The sequence below is a fragment of the Sapajus apella genome, unplaced genomic scaffold (genome assembly GCF_009761245.1).
Source record: "Sapajus apella isolate SASKATOON/1434 unplaced genomic scaffold, GSC_monkey_1.0 scaffold7, whole genome shotgun sequence".
NCBI lineage: Eukaryota > Metazoa > Chordata > Mammalia > Primates > Cebidae > Sapajus > Sapajus apella.
The window spans coordinates 2,568,098-2,588,194 of NW_022436947.1; the positions used below are offsets into that span (position 1 = coordinate 2,568,098).

General features: G+C 38.4%; 1 protein-coding gene and 1 non-coding gene across 7 annotated transcripts in view; one reads left to right on the plus strand and one right to left on the minus strand.

The window, feature by feature from the left end:
• Positions 1–20,097, minus strand: part of UBN2 (ubinuclein 2) — a 100,788-nt gene that overhangs the window by 11,546 nt on the left and 69,145 nt on the right. For 3 of the 6 annotated variants that reach the window (XM_032275848.1, XM_032275846.1, XM_032275850.1), the window contains one exon: positions 18,945–19,481. The exons of 1 other annotated variant lie outside the window; for it this stretch is intronic. In XM_032275848.1, coding sequence (XP_032131739.1) covers positions 19,432–19,481 — 50 coding nt within the window. In that variant the 3' untranslated portion in view covers positions 18,945–19,431. Of the gene's footprint in view, positions 1–9,328; positions 19,482–20,097 lie in introns of those variants that run through there. 2 more of the 6 variants (XM_032275845.1, XM_032275847.1) reach the window with 1 other exon arrangement.
• Positions 3,787–3,889, plus strand: LOC116550450. The gene has a single exon (XR_004268419.1). It is a non-coding gene; the product is annotated as a U6 spliceosomal RNA (small nuclear RNA).

Here is a 20,097-nt window from a genome sequence, read left to right on the forward strand (position 1 = left end):
ATTTTTAATTTGCCTCAGGCAGCCAAAAGGAAAGAAGGAAAGAAGGCCCCAGACTAGCATGGTGGGAGGGCAGATCAAGACTACCGGTGGCCTGGAATCCCGGCACTTTGGGAGGTCAAGGTGGGCAGATTGCTGGAGGTCAGGAGTTCAAGATCAGCCATGCATTTATACTACAAATACAAAAATTAGCCAGGTATGTGGTGCCCGCCTGTAATCCCAGCTACTCGGGAGGCTGAGGCAGGAGAATCGCTTGAAGCCGGGAGTTACAGTGAGCCAAGATCACACCTCTGCACTCCAACCTGGGGGACGGAGCAACACTCTGACTCAAAAAAATAAAAAATAAAAAAAGACTCTTGCATAATGCTGGGGGCCCAAAGAGGGGGAACTGCCGAGAATGAAGAAAAGCAACCCTGACCTTGCTGAGAAGAGGCTTTTGTGTCTTGACTGCAGCATTGGGCAGGATGCAGCGTGGAGAATCTCCTACAGGAGTCCTTAACCACCAGCACTTACCACTCGCATGAACTGATGGCTGAAATCCATCCTATCTTTGCGGCCCAGAAATCCTAAGCTGAAAATTTAAGTTTGAAGGGGTCAGTCTTGGGTCGGTAATACCCCTAGGAACCTGGAAGAAGCAAACTCGAATCTTCTGTAGAAGAACACACTTTAAATCCAGGCCTCAAATTAAAAAAAAGTTAGCTGGGTATGGTGGCACGCACCTGTAGTCCCAACTATCTGGGACGCTGAGGTGGGAGGATCACTTGAGCCAAGGAGGTCAGGGATGCAGCAGGGAATGATCATGTCACTGCACTTCAGCCTGGGCCAAAGAGTGAAACCGTCTTAACAAACAAACAACAAGGCTGGGTGATGTGGCACACGCCTGTAATCCCAGCACTCTGGGAGGCCGAGGCTGGTGGATCACCTGAGGTCAGGAGTTCAAGCCCAGCCTAACACAGTGAAACCCTGTCTCTACTAAACACAAAAAACTTAGCCCGGTGTGGTGGCACATGCCTGTAATCTGAGCTATTCGGGAGGCTGAGACAGGAGAATCACTTGTACCTGGGAGATGAAGGTTGCAGTGAGTGGAGATCGTGCCACTGCACTCTAGCCCGGGCAACAAGAGCGAAGCTCCATCTCAAAAAAACAAAAACAACAAACAACAACAACAACAAAGGTGCCTCAAAGAATGTCCATAAAGTTCTGAAGTGCAGGGATCTATTCTACAAAAATCACTAAACACAAAGAAAAGTAAGCCACCATGAGCAAGTTAGCAGAAAACAGTAAGCTGCAGAATCAGCCCCACAGCTTGAGTTCAGGTCTGACTCAGGAGCCTGGAACTTTGCTCTGGGAAAGGCTGCTGGTGCTCCCAGCCCACTTGCTAAAGCCCAGGCTGGGGCCTTGCCCTTGTCCCTGACTGTATGTCACCAGCTAAGGAAGCTGATAAGCTCAGGGACAAACAAGCTCACAGGTTAAAATAAACAGATATTTTAAGAGTACGAGCACATCAAAGGAGACAAACTGTCCTACATAAACCAGAATGGAACAAGACCGATCAGGACTCTAGGCACAGCGAAGATCCTCATGGAGATAAGAGGATGATTAACGAGGAACAAGCAGTGACATAGACTCCAGTGGAAACACTGATACGAAGTTGGTAACAGACTCAGAAGAGCGGGGGGGAAAAAAAGAATAGTTGAGCTGGGCGTGGTGGCTCACACCTATAATCCCAGCACTTTGGGAGACTGAGGTGGGTGGATCACCTGAGATGAGGAGTTCAAGACCAGCCTGGCCAACATCATGAGACCCCATCTCTACTAAAAATGCAAAAATTAGCTGGGCATGATGGTGGGTACCTGTAATCCCAGCTACTGAGGAGGCTGGGGCAGGAGAATCCCTTGAACCCGGAGGTGGAGATTGCAGTGAGCTGAGATTGCACCATTCACTCCAGCCTGGGCAACAGAGCGAGACTCTGTCTCAAACAAACAAACAAAAACAAAACAAAACAAAACAAAATGAAAAACAAACAAGAATAGCTGTAAAATGAATGATGATATAAATCAATTGAAGACATTTTCCTAGCTGGTACTGAAAAGTAATAAGGAGATGGAAAATACCAAAGAACATTTAAGAGATATGGAAAATATCAGTGTCAGTTTCTGCCTAATATGAGTTCCAGAAAAAGAGAAAACGGATGTAAGAAAGAGACTATATTTAAAAACTGTGTGTATGTTTCCTGCCAGGAACCAAAAAAAAAAAAAAGAAAAAAAAACCCTTAAGTGTGAAGTTTTAAAGATTAATCTAAAGACCAGCCTGGGCAATGTACTGAGATCCTGTCTCTAAAAAAAATTAAAAATCAGCTGGGCGTGGTGGTGTGCACCATATAGTTCTAACTATTTTGGAGGCTCAGGTGGGAGGATCATTTGAGCCTGGGAGGCTGAGGCTGCAGTGAGCCAGGCACTCCAGCTTGGGAAGCAGAGCAAGACTCTATCTCAAATAATAATAATGATTAATGATAAAATGACTTCAATGCAAAGGTCTTGTGGGACATCAAACAATAGATAGGGAAAAACCTAAACTTTGACATACAGTAATGAAATTTAGGAAAATCAAAGACCATAAAAAAAAATTCAAAAAGCTTACAGAAAGAAGGAATATAGTTCACAAAAGAATCAAAACTGGATTAGCATTGGTTTTCCTAACAGAAAAATTGGAGACAAAAAGCAATGAAATTATATATATAATTTATATATGTAATTATATATATATAATCTTTTTTTTGAGACAAGAGTTTCACTCTTGTCACCCAGGCTGGAGTACAGTGGTGCGATCTCTGCTCACTGCAACCTCTGCCTCCTGGGTTCAAGCGATTCTCTAGCCTCAGCTGCCTGAGTAGCTGGGATGACAGGCCCCTGACACCACGCCCTGCTAATTTTTGTATTTGTAGTAGAGATGGGTTTCCAATATGTTGGCCAGGCTGCTCTCAAACTCCTGACCTTAGGTGATCTGCTTGCCTCGGCCTCCCAAAGTACTGGGATTACAAGTGTGAGCCACTGTGCGCAGCCATGAAATTACATTTCTAAGTGATGATGAAAAAGAACCTAGAAAATTACATCCCACTAAACTATTATTTATATGTGAAGAAGCAAAGATGATACTTTCAGACATACAAGGTTTTAACAAGTTTAAAACCAGCACAAAGGCGTCTTTGAAAACTCTCCTGGAATAAGTGCTTTTATACTTAATACAAGTACCTTGTACTTAATATACTGAGAACTTACTAAACACAGGAAAAGATGTTCAACACCATTAGTTATTACGAAAAGTCAAATCCAAAGAACAAGATACCTTTATACCCCCAGGAGATGATAGCCATAGTTTAAAAAAATGAAAACTGACAAACGCTGATGAGAACATAGAGGAATGGGAACTCTTACACCTTGGTGGTGGGAATGTGAAATCGTTCCGCTACTGTGAAAAGAGTTTGGTAGTTCCTCAAAGGAAACATAGTTACCATAAAATCCAGCAATTCCACTGCCAGGTCCATACCCAAGAGGACTGAAAATATATATCCACACAAAAACTTGTGCACAAAGGCGCATTGTTCATAATAGCCAAAAAGTGAAAACAGCCCAAGTGTCTATCAGCTGATGAATGGGTAAACTGTGACATATTCATACAATGAGATATTATTTGCAGTATAGATATCTGGATACTAAATTGAATACTAGACAGGGAAAACATCACAAAGAAAAATGAGGGGCATCATATTGGTAAAAGAACATTGTATCAGTGCTCCCTTTGGCAGCACATATACTAAAACTGGAACAAAACAGAGATTAGCATGGCCCTGTACAAGGATGATATGCAAATTCATGAAGCATTTCGTATTTTTTAAAAAATAACATTATATCAAAAAGATATAACCATAATGAACATATATGCATCCAAAAACATTCATGGTTATTTGAAAAGTTATTAAGAAGGAAGAATGACAAGAATGATTAAGATGATGCATCTAAACAAAGCACAGCATGAAAATGGAAACAAACATACAGGAGATTACCATAAATTAAAAATCGGCTGGGTGCAGTGGCTCATGTCTGTAATTCCAGCACTTTGGGAGGTCAAGGTGGGCAGATCCCCTGAAGTCAGGAGTTCGAGACCAGCCTGGCCAACATGGTGAAAACCCGTCCCTACTAAAAATACAAAAATTAGCCAGGTGTGGTGGCTCACACCTGTAATCCCAGCACAGCACTTTGGGAGGCTGAGGCTGGCAGATCAGGAGTTCGAGACCAGCCTGACCAACATGGTGAAATCCATCTCTACTAAAAATTAGCCGAGTGTGGTGGCACATGCCTCAGTAATCCCAGCTACTTGGGAGGCTGGGGCAGGAGAATCACTTGAACATGGGAGGCGGAGGTTGCAATGAGCAGAGATCACGCCACTGCACTCCAGCCTGGGCAACAAGAGTGAAACTCTGCCTCAAAAAAAAAAAGAAAAAGAATTTCTGTCAGTGTTGATTGTATATAGGTATTATGGGAAAAGCACTTGATTGAATTCAATTCATGTATATAATCAACCTTCCCAGAAAATTAGGAATAGAACTTCCTTAACTTCATAAAAACTGTACGCCAAAAATCTAGAATAATGCCATACTTAATGGAGAAGGCTTAGATAAATAAGGAAAAAGACTGTAATGTTCCCCATTACCGTTTAGCATAACATCCAAGGACCAATCTAATGCTCTAAGACAAGCTGTAAAAAGTGAAATTGAAAGAGGAGATAAAACTGTCATTATTTGTAGATTATATGATCATTTATATTGAAAAGCTAATAAAGTAATCAGATGAGTTATTAGAATAACAGTTTAGCAAAATTGCTGGATATAAAAATCAACTTTAAAGGATCAATAACATTCCTTAATACCAATAACAAACCAGAAAACAAAGAACAAGATACAATTCATGGAAGCAGCAGCCATAAAGTATCTAGAAATCAATATATAAATAAGACCTTCATAGAGAAGTTTTAAAAGCTTTATCGGAAGACACACACACAAAAAGATCTGTAACTCAAAGTTTCTATTATTCTTCTTAAACCACTCTACAGGCCTCAAAGAATGTGAATTTAATGCAAATTCAATCCGAATCAGTATTTCAACTTGATTTTAAATGGAACTGGAAAATTTTATTCTAAAATGTATATAGAATAAAAATCCACAATTAGTTGGGCCAACATAGAGTAACAGAGATGGGACTCTCTTTACTAGATATTAAGGGATATTATAAGTCTATGGTAATAGAAAACAGTAAGATACTGGTGTGGAAATAAAAAGAATGGAACAGAACAGGGCTCAAAAATAGATCCTTCCATATATGAGAACTGGACATATGATAAAAATGGTACCACGAATTAATGGGTGAAGTATTGATTTGCTGGATGGTGTTGGGAAAATTGCTCCACTAAATATGGAAAATACAGCTGGATCCCTACATTACACAATAAACAAAGGTGGATGGCAGATGGATTGTAAATGCAAATGTGAAGGCAAAACTATAAAGTTCATAGGAGAAAATGCTGGAGTATATCTTTGTGGTGTAGGGCTAGGGAAACATTTCATCAGTAAACTACCCAAAAAAACATAAGACAAAAAGTAGATTAATTAAAAAGCAAGGATTTCTGTTCAATAAAGGATGCCACAGACAAATTTAAAAGACGCGAAACAGACAAAAGTAACTGACACATCTAAAACTGATAAGAGATTAATATTCACAACAAGAAACCAAAATGCAATTGCACAATCAGCAAAGATCAACATGCAATTGACAGAAGGGAAGACTATCACCTAGTTCTTGGTAAAAAGGAATAGAAGATAACCTAGTTATCCACTGTGAGGGGAACAGGTATGTATAATATGGTGGCTGCACACTAGGGAACCTGTGCAGCAGTAAGAAGCAACATGCAAAATGCACATATAGCAACATGGATACATGTAAGTGAGAAAAGCAGAAAATAGTAAAAATGAATACCACAGTACCATTTGTATTGATTAAAATTGTATACACGCAACACAATACTACTTACTTCAAAGAATGCCTGCATAACACGGGGTATGCACCAAACAATTAAGAGTGGTGCCTTTGGGACAGAGCAGAGTGAGGACTAAGGAAGAGGATAAACTGAACGGATAATGAAGGGAATGAGTTCTCGAACTGACTGATGATGACAATGTGCTATGAATCAAGACATATGATTGATGCGTTACTTTGCATTTCAGTACAAAGTAAAAAGAAATTATCCACAGCACATACTCACATATAGTTTGAAACTACAGCAGGTGTTTGGCTGCAGAAAGAGAGGTTGCAGCTGTGAGGGACTGCCTGCAGAGCCACACCCTTGGAATGGCAGTGCAGAGACAGCTGGATCTTGGTGACATGGAATCACTCTATGACACTTCATCTAAACCAAGTACCTGTAAGACCACTCAGATGAACCAGAAGATTCCCTTGACCTTTTAAGCCGGGGGTTTCTGATACCTGTGATGAAAGAATTTTAACTGTTATCTATCTTTGCCTGTACTTTAGGTGATAACTACCCCGGATTTTAAACAACACTATGGCTTCACTTCTATACCTCTGGGAAATCAGGGGAGCAAGAGGAAGCACACATTTAAGAAGTAAAAAGAGAAGAGACAGAATAATAGTAGCCACCATGTATAAGCTCTTATTATGTGCTAGGCACTGTGCTAGGTGCTTTCCATACCTTGTCTCTAAACAATATAACTGCCTGGGGTCTCATCCCTGTGCAGATGAGGAAATGGCCTTGAAAGGGCAAGTGTCTTGTCTAGAGTAATGCAGCTTCATAGTGGAGTCTTATGAACCCGCCTTTCTGCTGTCAATCTGTTCTTCACACCATGCCACCTTACTAGGAAAGATGATGGGGAAATGAAGAAGGAACAAACACAGAGATACAGAAGAGGCTAATATACCGAGGCAGAAAAACAAACCGCACCTAGGCACATATGGAAGCACGATGATTTCTGAGCTAAGAACACCCATGACACGTCAGCGTATGCCTGCCTGAGAGGAGATTGTCATTGTCCTTTGGAAAAGGACATATTCCTTTGGAAAAAAAAAACAACACACAGGGTCTTGTTCTGTGTCCAGGCTGGAATACAGTGACATGATCATAGATAACTGCAACCTCAACCTCCTGGTTTCAAGTGATCCTCCCACCTCAGCCTCCCAAAGCAAAACAAATCTTTATTTTAAATAAAGCAGTTTAATGTGTTTCCCCTCCAAGCCAAATCTGATGTTAGGATATACTAAGGTCTAAGTGAAAGAAAGAAATTCCTTTCTTTCAGGCTGGACATGGTGGCTCACGCCTGTAATCCAAGCACTTTGGAGGCCAAGGCGGGCGGATCATCTGAGGTTGGGAGTTCAAGACCAGCCTGACCAACATGGTGAAACCCCATCTTAAAAAAAAAAAAATAGAAAAAGAAATTCCTTTCCCTTTCTTCCAGTGATGAGACAGGGAGAGGCCCCTTCCCATTTCTTTCTCCCTCTCTTCAACCAAAAACTCACCTATCTGTTTGTTACACAAAACAATTAACTCATGTTATTCACGTTCACTGAAAATAAACTTAGGTAAAAGGAAAAATAAGAAAAAGTAATGATACCACCACTCTGCTTTTTTGGGTGCATGTTCTTTTGTATATTTTCTAATGCATTTATATACATACACATATATTTACACTTACAATCACCCAGGATGGAGTGCAGTGGCATGATCTCTGCTCACTGCAAGCTCTGCCTCCCGGGTTCAAGCGATTCTTGTGTCTCCCAAATAGCTGGCATGCACCACCACACCCAGCTAATTTTCATATTTTCCATAGAGATGGGGGTTCGCCATGATGGCCAGGCTGGTTGTGAACCCCTGCCCTCAGGTGATCCACCTGCCTTGGCCATCTTTTAAAATTTAATATTAGTTGGAATTACATGAAAAAAGTGTCCCATCCTGCCAAACACTCTTGGTAGAAATATGAGTTTTTAAAAACCATGTTTAACGATGACACCTTTATATGGTAACATACATTTACAAGATGGTGAAAACGTGGTAAGGTATAGTTGAATTACGTTACCACAGGGTTTTTTGGTTTTGTCAAAAAGCATCTTGAAGGTACGTACTGCTGACAAGAACACACTTTTGCAAAACTGTCCTGACGTGTTAACTAAAGGCACTTACAGTCCCCCTCATCCCCTAATGCATGAGGTCCGTGCCTTTTTGCATTTTAGTTCATCTTCATTACAACACACTGAAAATACTTAAAAGGAAAAAATAAAAAGCACTCACATCACTCTATATTTTGCAGTGTATGTCCTTTTTGATATTTTTTTCTATACCCCCATTTCATCGATAACCTTTTTGATATTTTCTATGCAGATCGCACATACACTTATAAATGACTGTTCACTTTCTCTGACAAGTTGCTTTCTCTTCATCCTTCTCCCACCCCTTACCTACTTTTTTTTTCTTTTCTTTCAGACAGTCTTGCTCTGTCTCACTGCAACCTCCGACTCCCTGGTTCAAGCAATTCTCCTGCCTCAGCCTCCCAAGTAGCTGGGATTATGGGCACGTACTACCACACCCAGGTAATTTTTCTATTTTTAGAAGAGATGGGGTTTCACCATGTTGGCCAGGATGGTCTCCCATCTCCTGACCTTGTGATCTGCCCAAAGGCACTCTCGGCCTCCAAAAGTGCTAGAATTACAGGTGTGAGGCACCGCGCCTCGCCTCTTACCTGAATTTCTAAGGTTGAATTATTTTTATATGATTCCCACATCTACATTTCAAGTCCTGACCATAGTAGCATCACGACATACACACATACCCTATTACCCGGAAAACCTAGAGTGAGTCACATTCAAGGACTCCCACACTCTGCCCTCCTCTACTCGTCCAAACATGCCCCTCACAGCAGATGATCTACCTTCCTGACTTGGTCAAATTCCAGCAATTCTTGGAGGCCCACCTCAAACGCCATTCATTTCACTGAGTCTTCCCTGATTACCCCTTCACAGTCCTGTTTCTCCCCGACTGTGAACTCAAATGTCAGGTGGCAATGGGCCACACCTTTGAGACAAATTTTGAACCATTATCTTTTATCATGTGCCTGCAAAATTGTGAGTATATTGGGAGGCAGGAGACTGTGTCCTTTACTTCTCGTACTCCATAACCTAGCACAGTGTGATATGGACAGCAGATACTCCCCAGGGCTGAAAGAGTGTGATGTTAAAACCCAAGGTCCTCAATAACACAACAGACACGGGGATAGTATGTACATTCCTCTTTATTTAATACAACAATAAACACGTAACATATACAAAAAGAAAAAACACTCATGTAAAAGGCCCTGTCACAAAGGATAGACAGGAAACATCTACACTGAATCAAATAAGGCTCTTGCTTCAAAAAGAGGGGTTTGCTAGCTACACCTGGAATATGAGCAAGGCTGTTGCAAAAAAAAAAAAAAAAAAAAAGAAAAAGAAATAAAAATAAACCACAAAAATCCCTGCACTGAAGAAGTATATTCATGGGAGTAATTTACTAAATTCACAGGTCCATATTTAGGAATGTTTATGCCCTCTCACATATCCAAAATTCAGGGTTTTATGAAATGTGTAATTTTTTGGTTAAAAAAATTTACCTGCCCTTCTTTTTTCTTAGGAAGGAGTGATAAGAGCTTTCTAAAAACTAGAGACAAGCAAACCACCCAAAGTTTGAAATGTTTTACCATTAAAGTTCAAAGGGCAAGGAGAACTGAGAATGCAAAGGCAAAATGGCAGTGGGAAGAAGTAACTTCTACGTCATTTCCTGGTAGCTAGTGTTTAATTAACCAAATGGAAAATGACAAAATGGAAATACCTCGGCTCAGTGCAGGGTTCAGTAGCAGCAGTTTGTCCATATTCCTGCTCCGATTTGAGCTGGAAATTAAACAAGCACCAGTTCATCTCAAAAGAGCCTTATACAAACACACACACACACATACCCACACCCATTCATGTCATCACCACCCCCTTTTATTTAAATTTATTATTTTTTTTTTTACTAAAATAATACAAAAAAGGGAGACAGGTATATTTACAAAAATCCATGGCTGGTACAGTACATAATTTTTAAGACACGCTAAATGCTACAATCTTTCAGGTCCTGAGATTATTACAAATATCAACTCAAAGCTTGTGTTCAGGTCCAGTTTTTAAAGGAGGAAAAAAAATCCCAAAATATTAAGTCACACACTTATTTGAAATACAGTATATCCCTTCAAGTTAGCAAAAAAACACACCTCCCCGTAAGCAAATGCAATACAGTAATTCGTGCCTTTCACCTAGAGGACCATCAACTCTTGAGGCTCCTTCGAGATTGGTTTCGAAACACGCTGGCATCAATGTCAAGTGTGGAGGTGGCTAATGTATGAGAAGATGTAACTGGAGGGACGTTCCTCTGCAGAGTGAACATTCACTGTATAAATACATCCTGTTTTTCCTTGGGCTACCAAACGAGTCTTTCCCTTATCAAAATTCATGCCATAAGGGTTGGAAGTATGTGCTTACCCAGACTAAAAATCAGAATCATTATTTCCAATCAGTTATAGCAAATAGGTCTGGAGTTCCATAATTATGTTTACAAATGCAAATAAACTTTCTTGCTTGTAGTAAAAGAGAGAAAACACCCAACACTTAGCTACCTTGGCAGACTTCGATTAATATATTATTTGGGGCACAAAATTTTCACCAGCCGGAGATTTATTTTCTTCTTTTAAGTTTGAGGGTGTTTAGCAAGTAAAATGCAAGGGCAAGCCCCAGACTTACATATTCTCTGAAAGAACAATTTGGTATTTTTCATACTTTCTAAAATAAAGTAAGTTTTCAATGATAACCAAAAAAAAAAAGAGCAGTGCAAAGTTTGACTCTTTTCTCTGGAGGCTTGTCATGGATCACAGGAAATTATTTGTAGGCTGGGCACCTACCTCTAATGGGGCAGGGCCCATTGATTATCTGAAGGTCTCAGAAGGTATATGTAATTAATTACAAAGGCATGGCCAAGACTCAAAAATAGGTGACCAGAGTTGGCCAACTTTCCAATTAACTATGTAAAACAGCAATACTTTTGTCAATTGAGAGTAAGTTCTTTCTCTTTTAATTCCTCTAGCCAATACTGGGGTAACCCTTGGTATAGTTTTTCAGGTATAGTAAAGAAAACTCAATTTTCTGACAGAGGGCACACCAACCCTACAAACAGCAGAGATAAGCAAAAAAGGAGGAAAGCTTATGGCTGCAAGCACAGCAAACACAAGATAGCTAACATCTGACAATTTAAGGGGAGGTTGTCAAACAGAAAAACATGTCAACTGGGTGGTCTTGGATGATATTGACTCCTAAATGTGCTTTGAGGGCAGATGGTATTGTTAACTTCGAAAACAGAAGTATTTCTAAGTTATCTCGGGTAATAGTCATCTTGTTTGTATTTATTAGGTTTCCATTAGTGCTCTATTATAAAATATTTAAAACACAGATTTACAATAAAGTCATTATATTATTATTAGCAAAATGGGAACAAATAATGTATAGAAAATTTTGTGAGAAACAAACATAAAATCTGATTCATATGGCCTGTTTGCAAAAGTAGGCTTATTTCAGGGGGAGTATGAAAATAAGCAAGGCAGACTATTATGAGAAATAGCCCCTAATAAAGGTCTGCATCTCTTTTGAATAACCTCGAAAAAGTATCAGGAGGAAGTCATGAAATGTAGCTAATGCCGCATTATACAGTAGCGAAATCTGTTTTTTAATACAAAGGAGAAGAGGAAAAAAAAAAACCTCTAGTCCCAGTGATGACCACTAATGACTCTAAGTCCTAGATACATAGACCCTAATAATACTACTGCGATTCTGAAAAGCATTCCTGACTTGTTTGAGTAACAGTTTGGAAAAGTGTCCCAAGTTTAAGTACTAACCCACTACAAAATGGATATACACAGGAAAGACTGAGAAATAAAATTATTACAATATAAGGAAATTAAATATCACAAGTAGCTACTTTCAAGCAAGTGGTACTTTGGGAGTCTATGAGAAAAATAAAATTTAATATCACATTATTCAAAGGCAGTCTAATTAAAATCCTAAGAGAGTCCTTGCCCAAGTCCTCTGCTGGGATGTAAACAGTCTTCTAAAGAAGGCCTGCACAGGGCTTTACTTTTCAGTTCTATGGGGTCACAGGATAGATTGCCAGAGTGAGTGAGAAGAGGACGTAAAAGATAATTTAACCTTTCCTCCTCAGACTCCTAATACACAACTCATATTCGAGTGTAGCAATATGATTAAGAGCTCGGAATAAAGAATGAAGACTAAACGAAATCAAAAAAGAAGAATTCAACATTAATATTCAAAGCTATTTTTAATTAAGAGTTTGACCACTCGTTCAGCTCTATAAACCTGAACATTTTGTCATATAATTTAAAACTCTCAGAATTGAACACCGGGATGATTTTACCACTAACAACCCAAAGACATTCCATGATACTAACCACAGCTTTGCACCAGTGAAAGGATCTGTAGATAGTTTTTGAATACACAGTTCACATTTTAGGATAGATGAACACACAAAGTATCTCTATTTTATGCTTCTGTTGCATTTTCCCTAGAGGAACAAACACACATTCAATAAAACCCTTATGCCTTATTTCTTTGGGTCTTAACATTTGTTATTTGAGAATGGAAAAGATAGGGAAATGTGAAAAATAAGGAGTATGTTTATCTGCATAGTTGATATTTAGAGGCTACTAACTAAGGCCTTATCTGGAAAAAGCAACAAAAATCCAAAAAGTGACTTAAAAACACACACACACACACGCATCCTATCATTAGAGATTCAGTGGATCTTAGCCAATTCTGGAAATTAACCAGATGCTTTGTCTGCCTCTGGACCTGGTGCTTTCTACTAACTCACTTGAGCCGGATAAAACTGGTTCCTCCCTCACATTCTCCGTTCCTGACCCTGAATATGTGCTACAATTTAAATTTACACACACAATCCAACAATCACTGCTCAGCATTTAGCCCTAACTAAAACTGCAGCATCCATTTTTTTCCTGTTATTATTTTAACAATCATGGGAAAACTCTACGTTAATAGTACTACTTAATATGCAGGGATGGAAATGGCGATAAAATGGTCTTCATCTCCTCCGGGGAGCTGGGGAAAAACATGTTTCCTTCTACCCTGACCTTCCCCACCCCCAACCCGGTTAGAAAGTGAATCCTGCCTTCTGTCTCCCATTTTCTTACAACCTGAGCAGCTGATGGCTCCACCTCTTTCATGGGTTGAAGAAGCATGAATTACAAAGGTACAATGGCTACAAGAGCATCCAGCTGCCTCTGTGTAGTGCTCACCCCCTTCAGTGCAGAGCTGGATATACCTACAGTTAATGAAATTAGTACACAATCTCTTGATCTGCAAGAATAAGGAGACATACCACTCATTCTTAGAAAGTTAAAAAGCTTAGCTACCCGTCCCCAAACAAGTAATAAAAGGAAATTAGACTGAGAAGATGGAAAAGTGAGGCAGTTAAAATTCCAGGGTCATTTATCAACTCCAATAACCAAGCATTAAAACTTTATCTAACTTGAGCTCCACAACCTTGACAAAAATCACAGTAACACCGTAAAAGCCTAAAAATAACTACTTAAACTTAGTGTTATCTCTCTCCCTTGTTAACCTGAAACTAAACATTTTATCCCACTTCAAAGATAATGTTTAAATAACAAATATGTATCTAAATTAGAATTCCAGTGATTTTTTAAAAAATCATAGGGTGCTTTTTATACGCATTATAAGGAAAACATTTTTTAGCCTCTGCAGGAAGATGATAATAGCATTTTTAATTATATAGGACATTTTACAAAAACTCAAAATATTTTCGAAATAGTAAAGTCTCTGATATCCCTGGGAGGTAGGTGAATATGATTATACCCAATTGTCTAATGGGTAATCTGAGGCACGAAGGTTAAACGATATTCCCCCTAGACATAGTCATTCAAGAGTAACACCTGTGAATTCTAGCTGCCTGGCAAGTTCTGCTATCAGATAACACTACCAGGAGCTTCTGCTTTCTCCTTTTAAGCCACTAGTCTGTTCTTCCCAATTAGAATTTATTGAAAAGGGGGCACCTACTAGGTATATTTGTACTGGGTTTTGAAGGATGGTTCAACTTGGTCTCCCTTAACATGTCACATCTATTTGTTTTCAACAAGAAATTGATGAATCTTAGATACTGAAAGTTATGTTGTTTTGCTCAAGGGAGAAATCTAAATAACCATAAAATCAGATTAAGCCAAATGTAATTATATGGCAAATAAAAAGCAAATGGAAAATCTCTCAAGGATGCTATAGATTATATGAATGTTTTCCTCAGCATCTGAAGTCTTTCTACTTCTGAGTTTATTAACCTTTTAACAGATATGCAGCTATATGATTCCTTCAAAAATCATGTTCCAGAAGAAACTATGATACATACTTAACATTGACAGTTGCTAACTTCCTTCTAAACTCATTCAGATACCATACCATGGTTCTAATGCTAGCCTTCCCACGCTTAGTCTAGCACACCTTATCAACACGACCTGCAAGGTACTCTTGTTATTCCAATGCTTTCTCCTATATTACTTACGCCAAGTTTAAAGAGCACAGAAAAGTGGGTTACATCCAAGAATAGTCAATGATTTACTAAGTTTATTTTACTTGTAATAACTGACGTGTGTGTGTGTGTGTGTGTGTGTGTTGCTGTTAACTTCTACAAACAGATATTTAAAGGGCAAAGATGGCCTGTTGTGAAAAGATACTTTTCTAATCCACCCACTTTAATCAACTGAAAGCAATGGAATAAACAAGGCAGAAGTTTTGCCAACAGTGAAAGGGGAGTGTTTGGAAAGGGTGCAATGGTACAGCAGCTCCTAGTTTTATATATATGTAATGTTTGTATCTTACACATATATCCGTATACATATAAAGAAAACGAAGAGGGTTACAGCATGACATGACGTAGGCAAGTGTGAGATTCTTCCTCCTGAATCCCCTGACTTATCAGTCTGTACTTTAAGATAATCTGACAAAGGTTTCAAAAGAGGGGAAAAAAGAAAGAAAAAAGGCACTTAACAAAGACAAAGGCCTGAATTGAGCATGTTTTAGAGGAGTAATATAAGCATTTTACCAGAGCTAAGAAATGATTTACAAAGAGTTAAACTTTTCCCCTTAAAACTTTATAAAATAAAATTGCATAACATGTTTGTGATCAGTCATTTATCTACTACTGCACTTTTCTTCTGCTTCATTATTACAAACACAAAACCCCCCCAAAGCAAAAAACGACAATCATACATGCACAATAGAAAGTAAAAGTGCCTCTTTTGAGAACATTAGGTCAGCAGAATTACAGTGCTGAAGCACAGGGAAAGTTCTCAAGTTGGGCCTGATTATAGATTTTTCTCATTCTTCTATTTCCAAATTAAAACAAAAACAAAACAAAAAAAAAGCAAACAGAAATTCCAAACCTAAATGATAAAAACAACATAGGGACCAGTGTGCTTTTATGGTACACTCCTAAAATAAAGTATCCTAATTCTATACATGAGTCAAATTAGAGGACAAAACATCCTAGAAATAAAGAACTGTAAATTAGATTAAAGTCAACCAATACAGGCAAAGTTCATTTTACAAATGTAGCAGCAAATATGAGATAGATCACTGGAGTTCTAAGAGATGATCCCAAAGGACACAGAGTTCTCATAACCAATGGCAGTTTGAACAACAGTAGAATTTTCATTTCAGAAAATGTCTTGAACCAAGTATAGGTGGAAAGGGGTATGGGAGAGGGCGACCAGAGGAGAAAGACTAGATTAGAGGTGCCTGTCCTTTCCAACCCGGGGAGTAAACAATTTAGATCTGCTTTGGGAAAAAAATATCCTGGGTTAAAAATCATGTCCAGTAAGTTTTCAACCAGGTGTCAAACCCACAGTATTCAAACACATATGTGCCCGGTTCTTCCCCTTACCTTTGTGATTCAATAAACCCTATTCAATGTTCATGATATGAAAATGTAATTTGGGCTAACAACATCCATCAGAGGGGTGGTGGGCGTGAAAGAATGTTCTATCACCATCTTCTAATTTCTGTGAAATATCAGAATTTTGTGACTACGGATTAGCCTCATTTCCTTTCCTAAAACCTTTTTCTTCAGGCTGTTTTAAAATCATGATTTCATTTACCCTCTGACCTCAAAAGCATACAAGACTTACAATTGACTTATAATGGAAATTATTGCTTGCATTTATTCTGGAGGCTCTGAATGAGCTTGACACTTGGCTCCCAGTCTCCATCAGCACAGCTATCCCCGAGGACAACTCTGCTGACTGTTATTGCTTGTGAATACTGAGGATTAACTTGTATGTACAGTAACAGCTTATATATCAGTGAAGGCAATTTAAAATATAAAACAGTTCAAAACAAACAGCTTAATCTTCCTGAATCAAGAATCCCGAGGAGTGGGAATATAATCATGTGTGCTGATTATTTTTGCATTTGGATGTTGCTAATGCTCTTCGGAAATACACGTTGCTCTATAGATATCCTTTCCAATGACTCACCATTTTAAAAAATAACATAATTTGATTTTTAAGTGCAAAAATACAGTATGAGTCACAAGTCTCTGTGCTAAAAAATAACCAATTTATATGTCTGTTTTTAGTAATAAAAACGGTAAAGACAGGTGACCATGGAGTATGGACACCTTTTTCAATGTTATGATCTAGAAAAGAAATAGATTTGTATTTACATGTAGAAACTCTCTGATCATACTTTATCTATACAGAAATACAAGGATGATTCATACAACATAAAAAGGGGGTCCTGACTAAAATGAATATAAGTCGTCAGTGCAGATGAGGGTTTAAGGTGGGAATCTGACAGCAGTCCTCAAGGAATCAAGCAAGACTAAAGAGAACACAGCAGAATATCTGTATTATATTCTTGGAGCCATGGGCCTTCAGATATTTTTACTGGTTAGCATAAAATGCTACAGGAAAAAGTACTGATTATCCTGTTCTTTTCTAATGATGAGAGTCACCAGGGATTTTCACATGGCATGATTCAGAATTGATGGGTTTTAAGAAATTCAAATGATTTTTTTGACTCAAACTAGTCATTTATGTGAATATATGTGTGTATGTATATATACAGACAGACATATATAATTATCCAGGAAGAGAGATTAATATGCACTTTGACTTCTCTTGTGGTATGAGAAGTAAAACAAAGGCTACCTTCCCAAAGGAAAATCCCATCACTTACCCTAGTATTAAGCAAAGACCTTTTTATTCAAATTTCATAAAAGCAAGAGGTCGACTACATTTGAAAACATCAAAAAACTGGGTAAGCGTCCCTATTTGAAACCAAGCAAACCTTCATCAAACATATTGAATTCAAGTCAAACCTCTCTGCAACATCCTCCCAGTATCCTTCCAAAATATCCACTGCGGTTCACACTACATCCATATTTGTTCTATTGGTAAACTAAATTCTTAAGAGTCAAGAAATTGTATCAGTGATTCCTTTGAAATAATCCTTTCCCTTTACTGTAACAAGTTCTTGGAACTAAAGTTTTCAGTTATTTATTAACTTTTTCGCTATGAAGCAAGCCAATGTGACTTTGAAGTCAAAATACAGGCATACAGATCTGAACAGATCTGTGGTTATTTATTCACAGTCCTGTAGGATATCTGGAACTTTTGTGTATAAAAGAAAAAAGGGCCTGGTTAATACTCTTATTTGAATAAATTTAATAGTATAGTGTAATGTGTAATAAGCACATATGCAAGAAATCTTGCTAGTACCAGTCTATTGTTTTTTTAGGTTAGTGTGTCATTAGAAATGGATCAAGCTTATACCATTTAGAGTTTACACCATTCTCCAATATAGTCTGAAAATATTCAGAAGCTTAAAACACTAGAATAATGAGGCCAAAAGAAAACAAGTCCAAATCAAATCAAATGTAGCCAAGGAGAACCATAAATTTTTACCTAACATCCTTTGCTGAATATGCTATTTGCATAAGGAAGCTACAATAACTAAGGAGTCTTATTATCTGCAGATTTACTCACATATCAATACACTGAGTAAATATCAGTAAAGCTTTAGGATCTCAAATGCTCCAAACAATTTCAGTACACTGGATACAGGGAGTAGAAATACATTGTGATTGTGATCCTAATGTAATTCCTCCCTTTAAAATACCATCTTAAAAATCCAGAAACTATATTTATGCCATTTGAATGACCAATGAAGAAACACAGTTTATACTTCTACCTGTTTATATATCAATAGCTAATAACTACCTAAAGTACCACTAGCTAAAAGAACAGAAGGAGAAGTTGTGAAGTTAGATGAATTGGGGGAAACTTAGAGTTTATGTTGCTGTAAGGGCTAAAAGCAGCAAAGCAGTAACCCTGTAAAGATCCCCATTTCTCAAGAGAAAAATGTGAACACAGTCACATTTTAACATCAAGAATGCAAATAAGAATTAACCAGGCAATACCAGATGCACAAATCATCTGAAGAAAAGAGTTAAGTACCTGCTTCTGAACGGAAGATGAAATTGACCCTTTTACAAAAAGGGGATATCTAAGTTTCATCTCTTAAGAGCAACAGGCTCAACTTCCTGATTTTAAAAAATCTAGATATATATCACTGTGCTAAAATAACTTTCCTGAAGGATCTTTAGTCCACTGATTTACATGGGGAGTTGCTACGTACTGGAGAAGATTCAAGTTTGTTCAGGATTTTTGAGGGTATGGTATTTCTTCAGCTACTGCCTATCGGAGAATCATTATACATATATTTTTGTGGCAAATTTGCTACACAGTCCACTCAAAGACATGATCATTATTCCTGACAAACTGGCCTAATTCCAGTTTTTAATGCCTTTTATTATGCAATTATGTCGGTAAGTGTTCAGATCCAACCCCCAGGATGGATGGAGTTTACCCAAATTCTCTTGCCTTCCTTCTTCCTCCCCCGGGAAAAATCAAATTTGTATTTCTGTGGGTTTGACAACTGAGTGTCTTTCAAGTCTGTTAATATGGTAACTTTGTCTTTCTTTAGAAGAGACCAAAGGTCACTAACTTTGCACAAAAGCATTTCTTCCTCCTGCACCTGGCTTTGCTCAAGTAATGTTTTCTTTTCTTTTTCCTCCTCACCACAGTGCTTGGGACGAGAGAATGTAAACATCGACAGAAACAGCAGCCCTATGACCACATAAGTACTTTCCCATCAGGTAGATTCCATCAGTCAACTACACATTTCGTCTCCTTTGCTTGCTGGGCAGTCACTGAGATTTCCGTGGTAATTTAGTGTCCCCTTTACTTTGGCCTCCATCTGAGAAAAAGAGATGTTAAATTGGTATGGGTCCATGTTATAAAAACCAGGTAAGAAAAACAAAGCAAAAGGAACAATTAACTTTTATCTTTTGTGGATGACATCTCTGAAAAGGTAACTTTTAGTATCTTGCATGCTATATAGGATTACAGAGGTTGATAAAACATCACGGAGATAAAAACGCAACAACAATGATCCTCTTTTCTCAAATGACTGTATTTTTCAGTGTCCTATAAATATTATTTCAACAAGTATTTATCATTTACTTCCCAGCTGATTGTGTCAAATGCTGTGAGAGGGTTATAAAGGAACCAGAAGACACAATTTCCACCTCTGAGGGACCCACTACCTCTTTCAATTCCTTTAGAAGAACAAGGTCAATTTATTTTTTTATAAGTGGAGTAAAATTTCTTGCCAGGACACAGGTTTTCGTAATTCCTGATTATTTGTGTAGCACACTTTTCACCTGTAGTAAAAACATCCAGCTGAGTCTGTGTGCTCATTCTTTTTTTTTTTTGAGACGGAGTTTCGCTCTTATTGCCCAGGCTGGAGTGCAATGGCGCGATCTCGGCTCACCGCAACCTCCGCCTCCTGGGTTCAGGCAATTCTCCTGCCT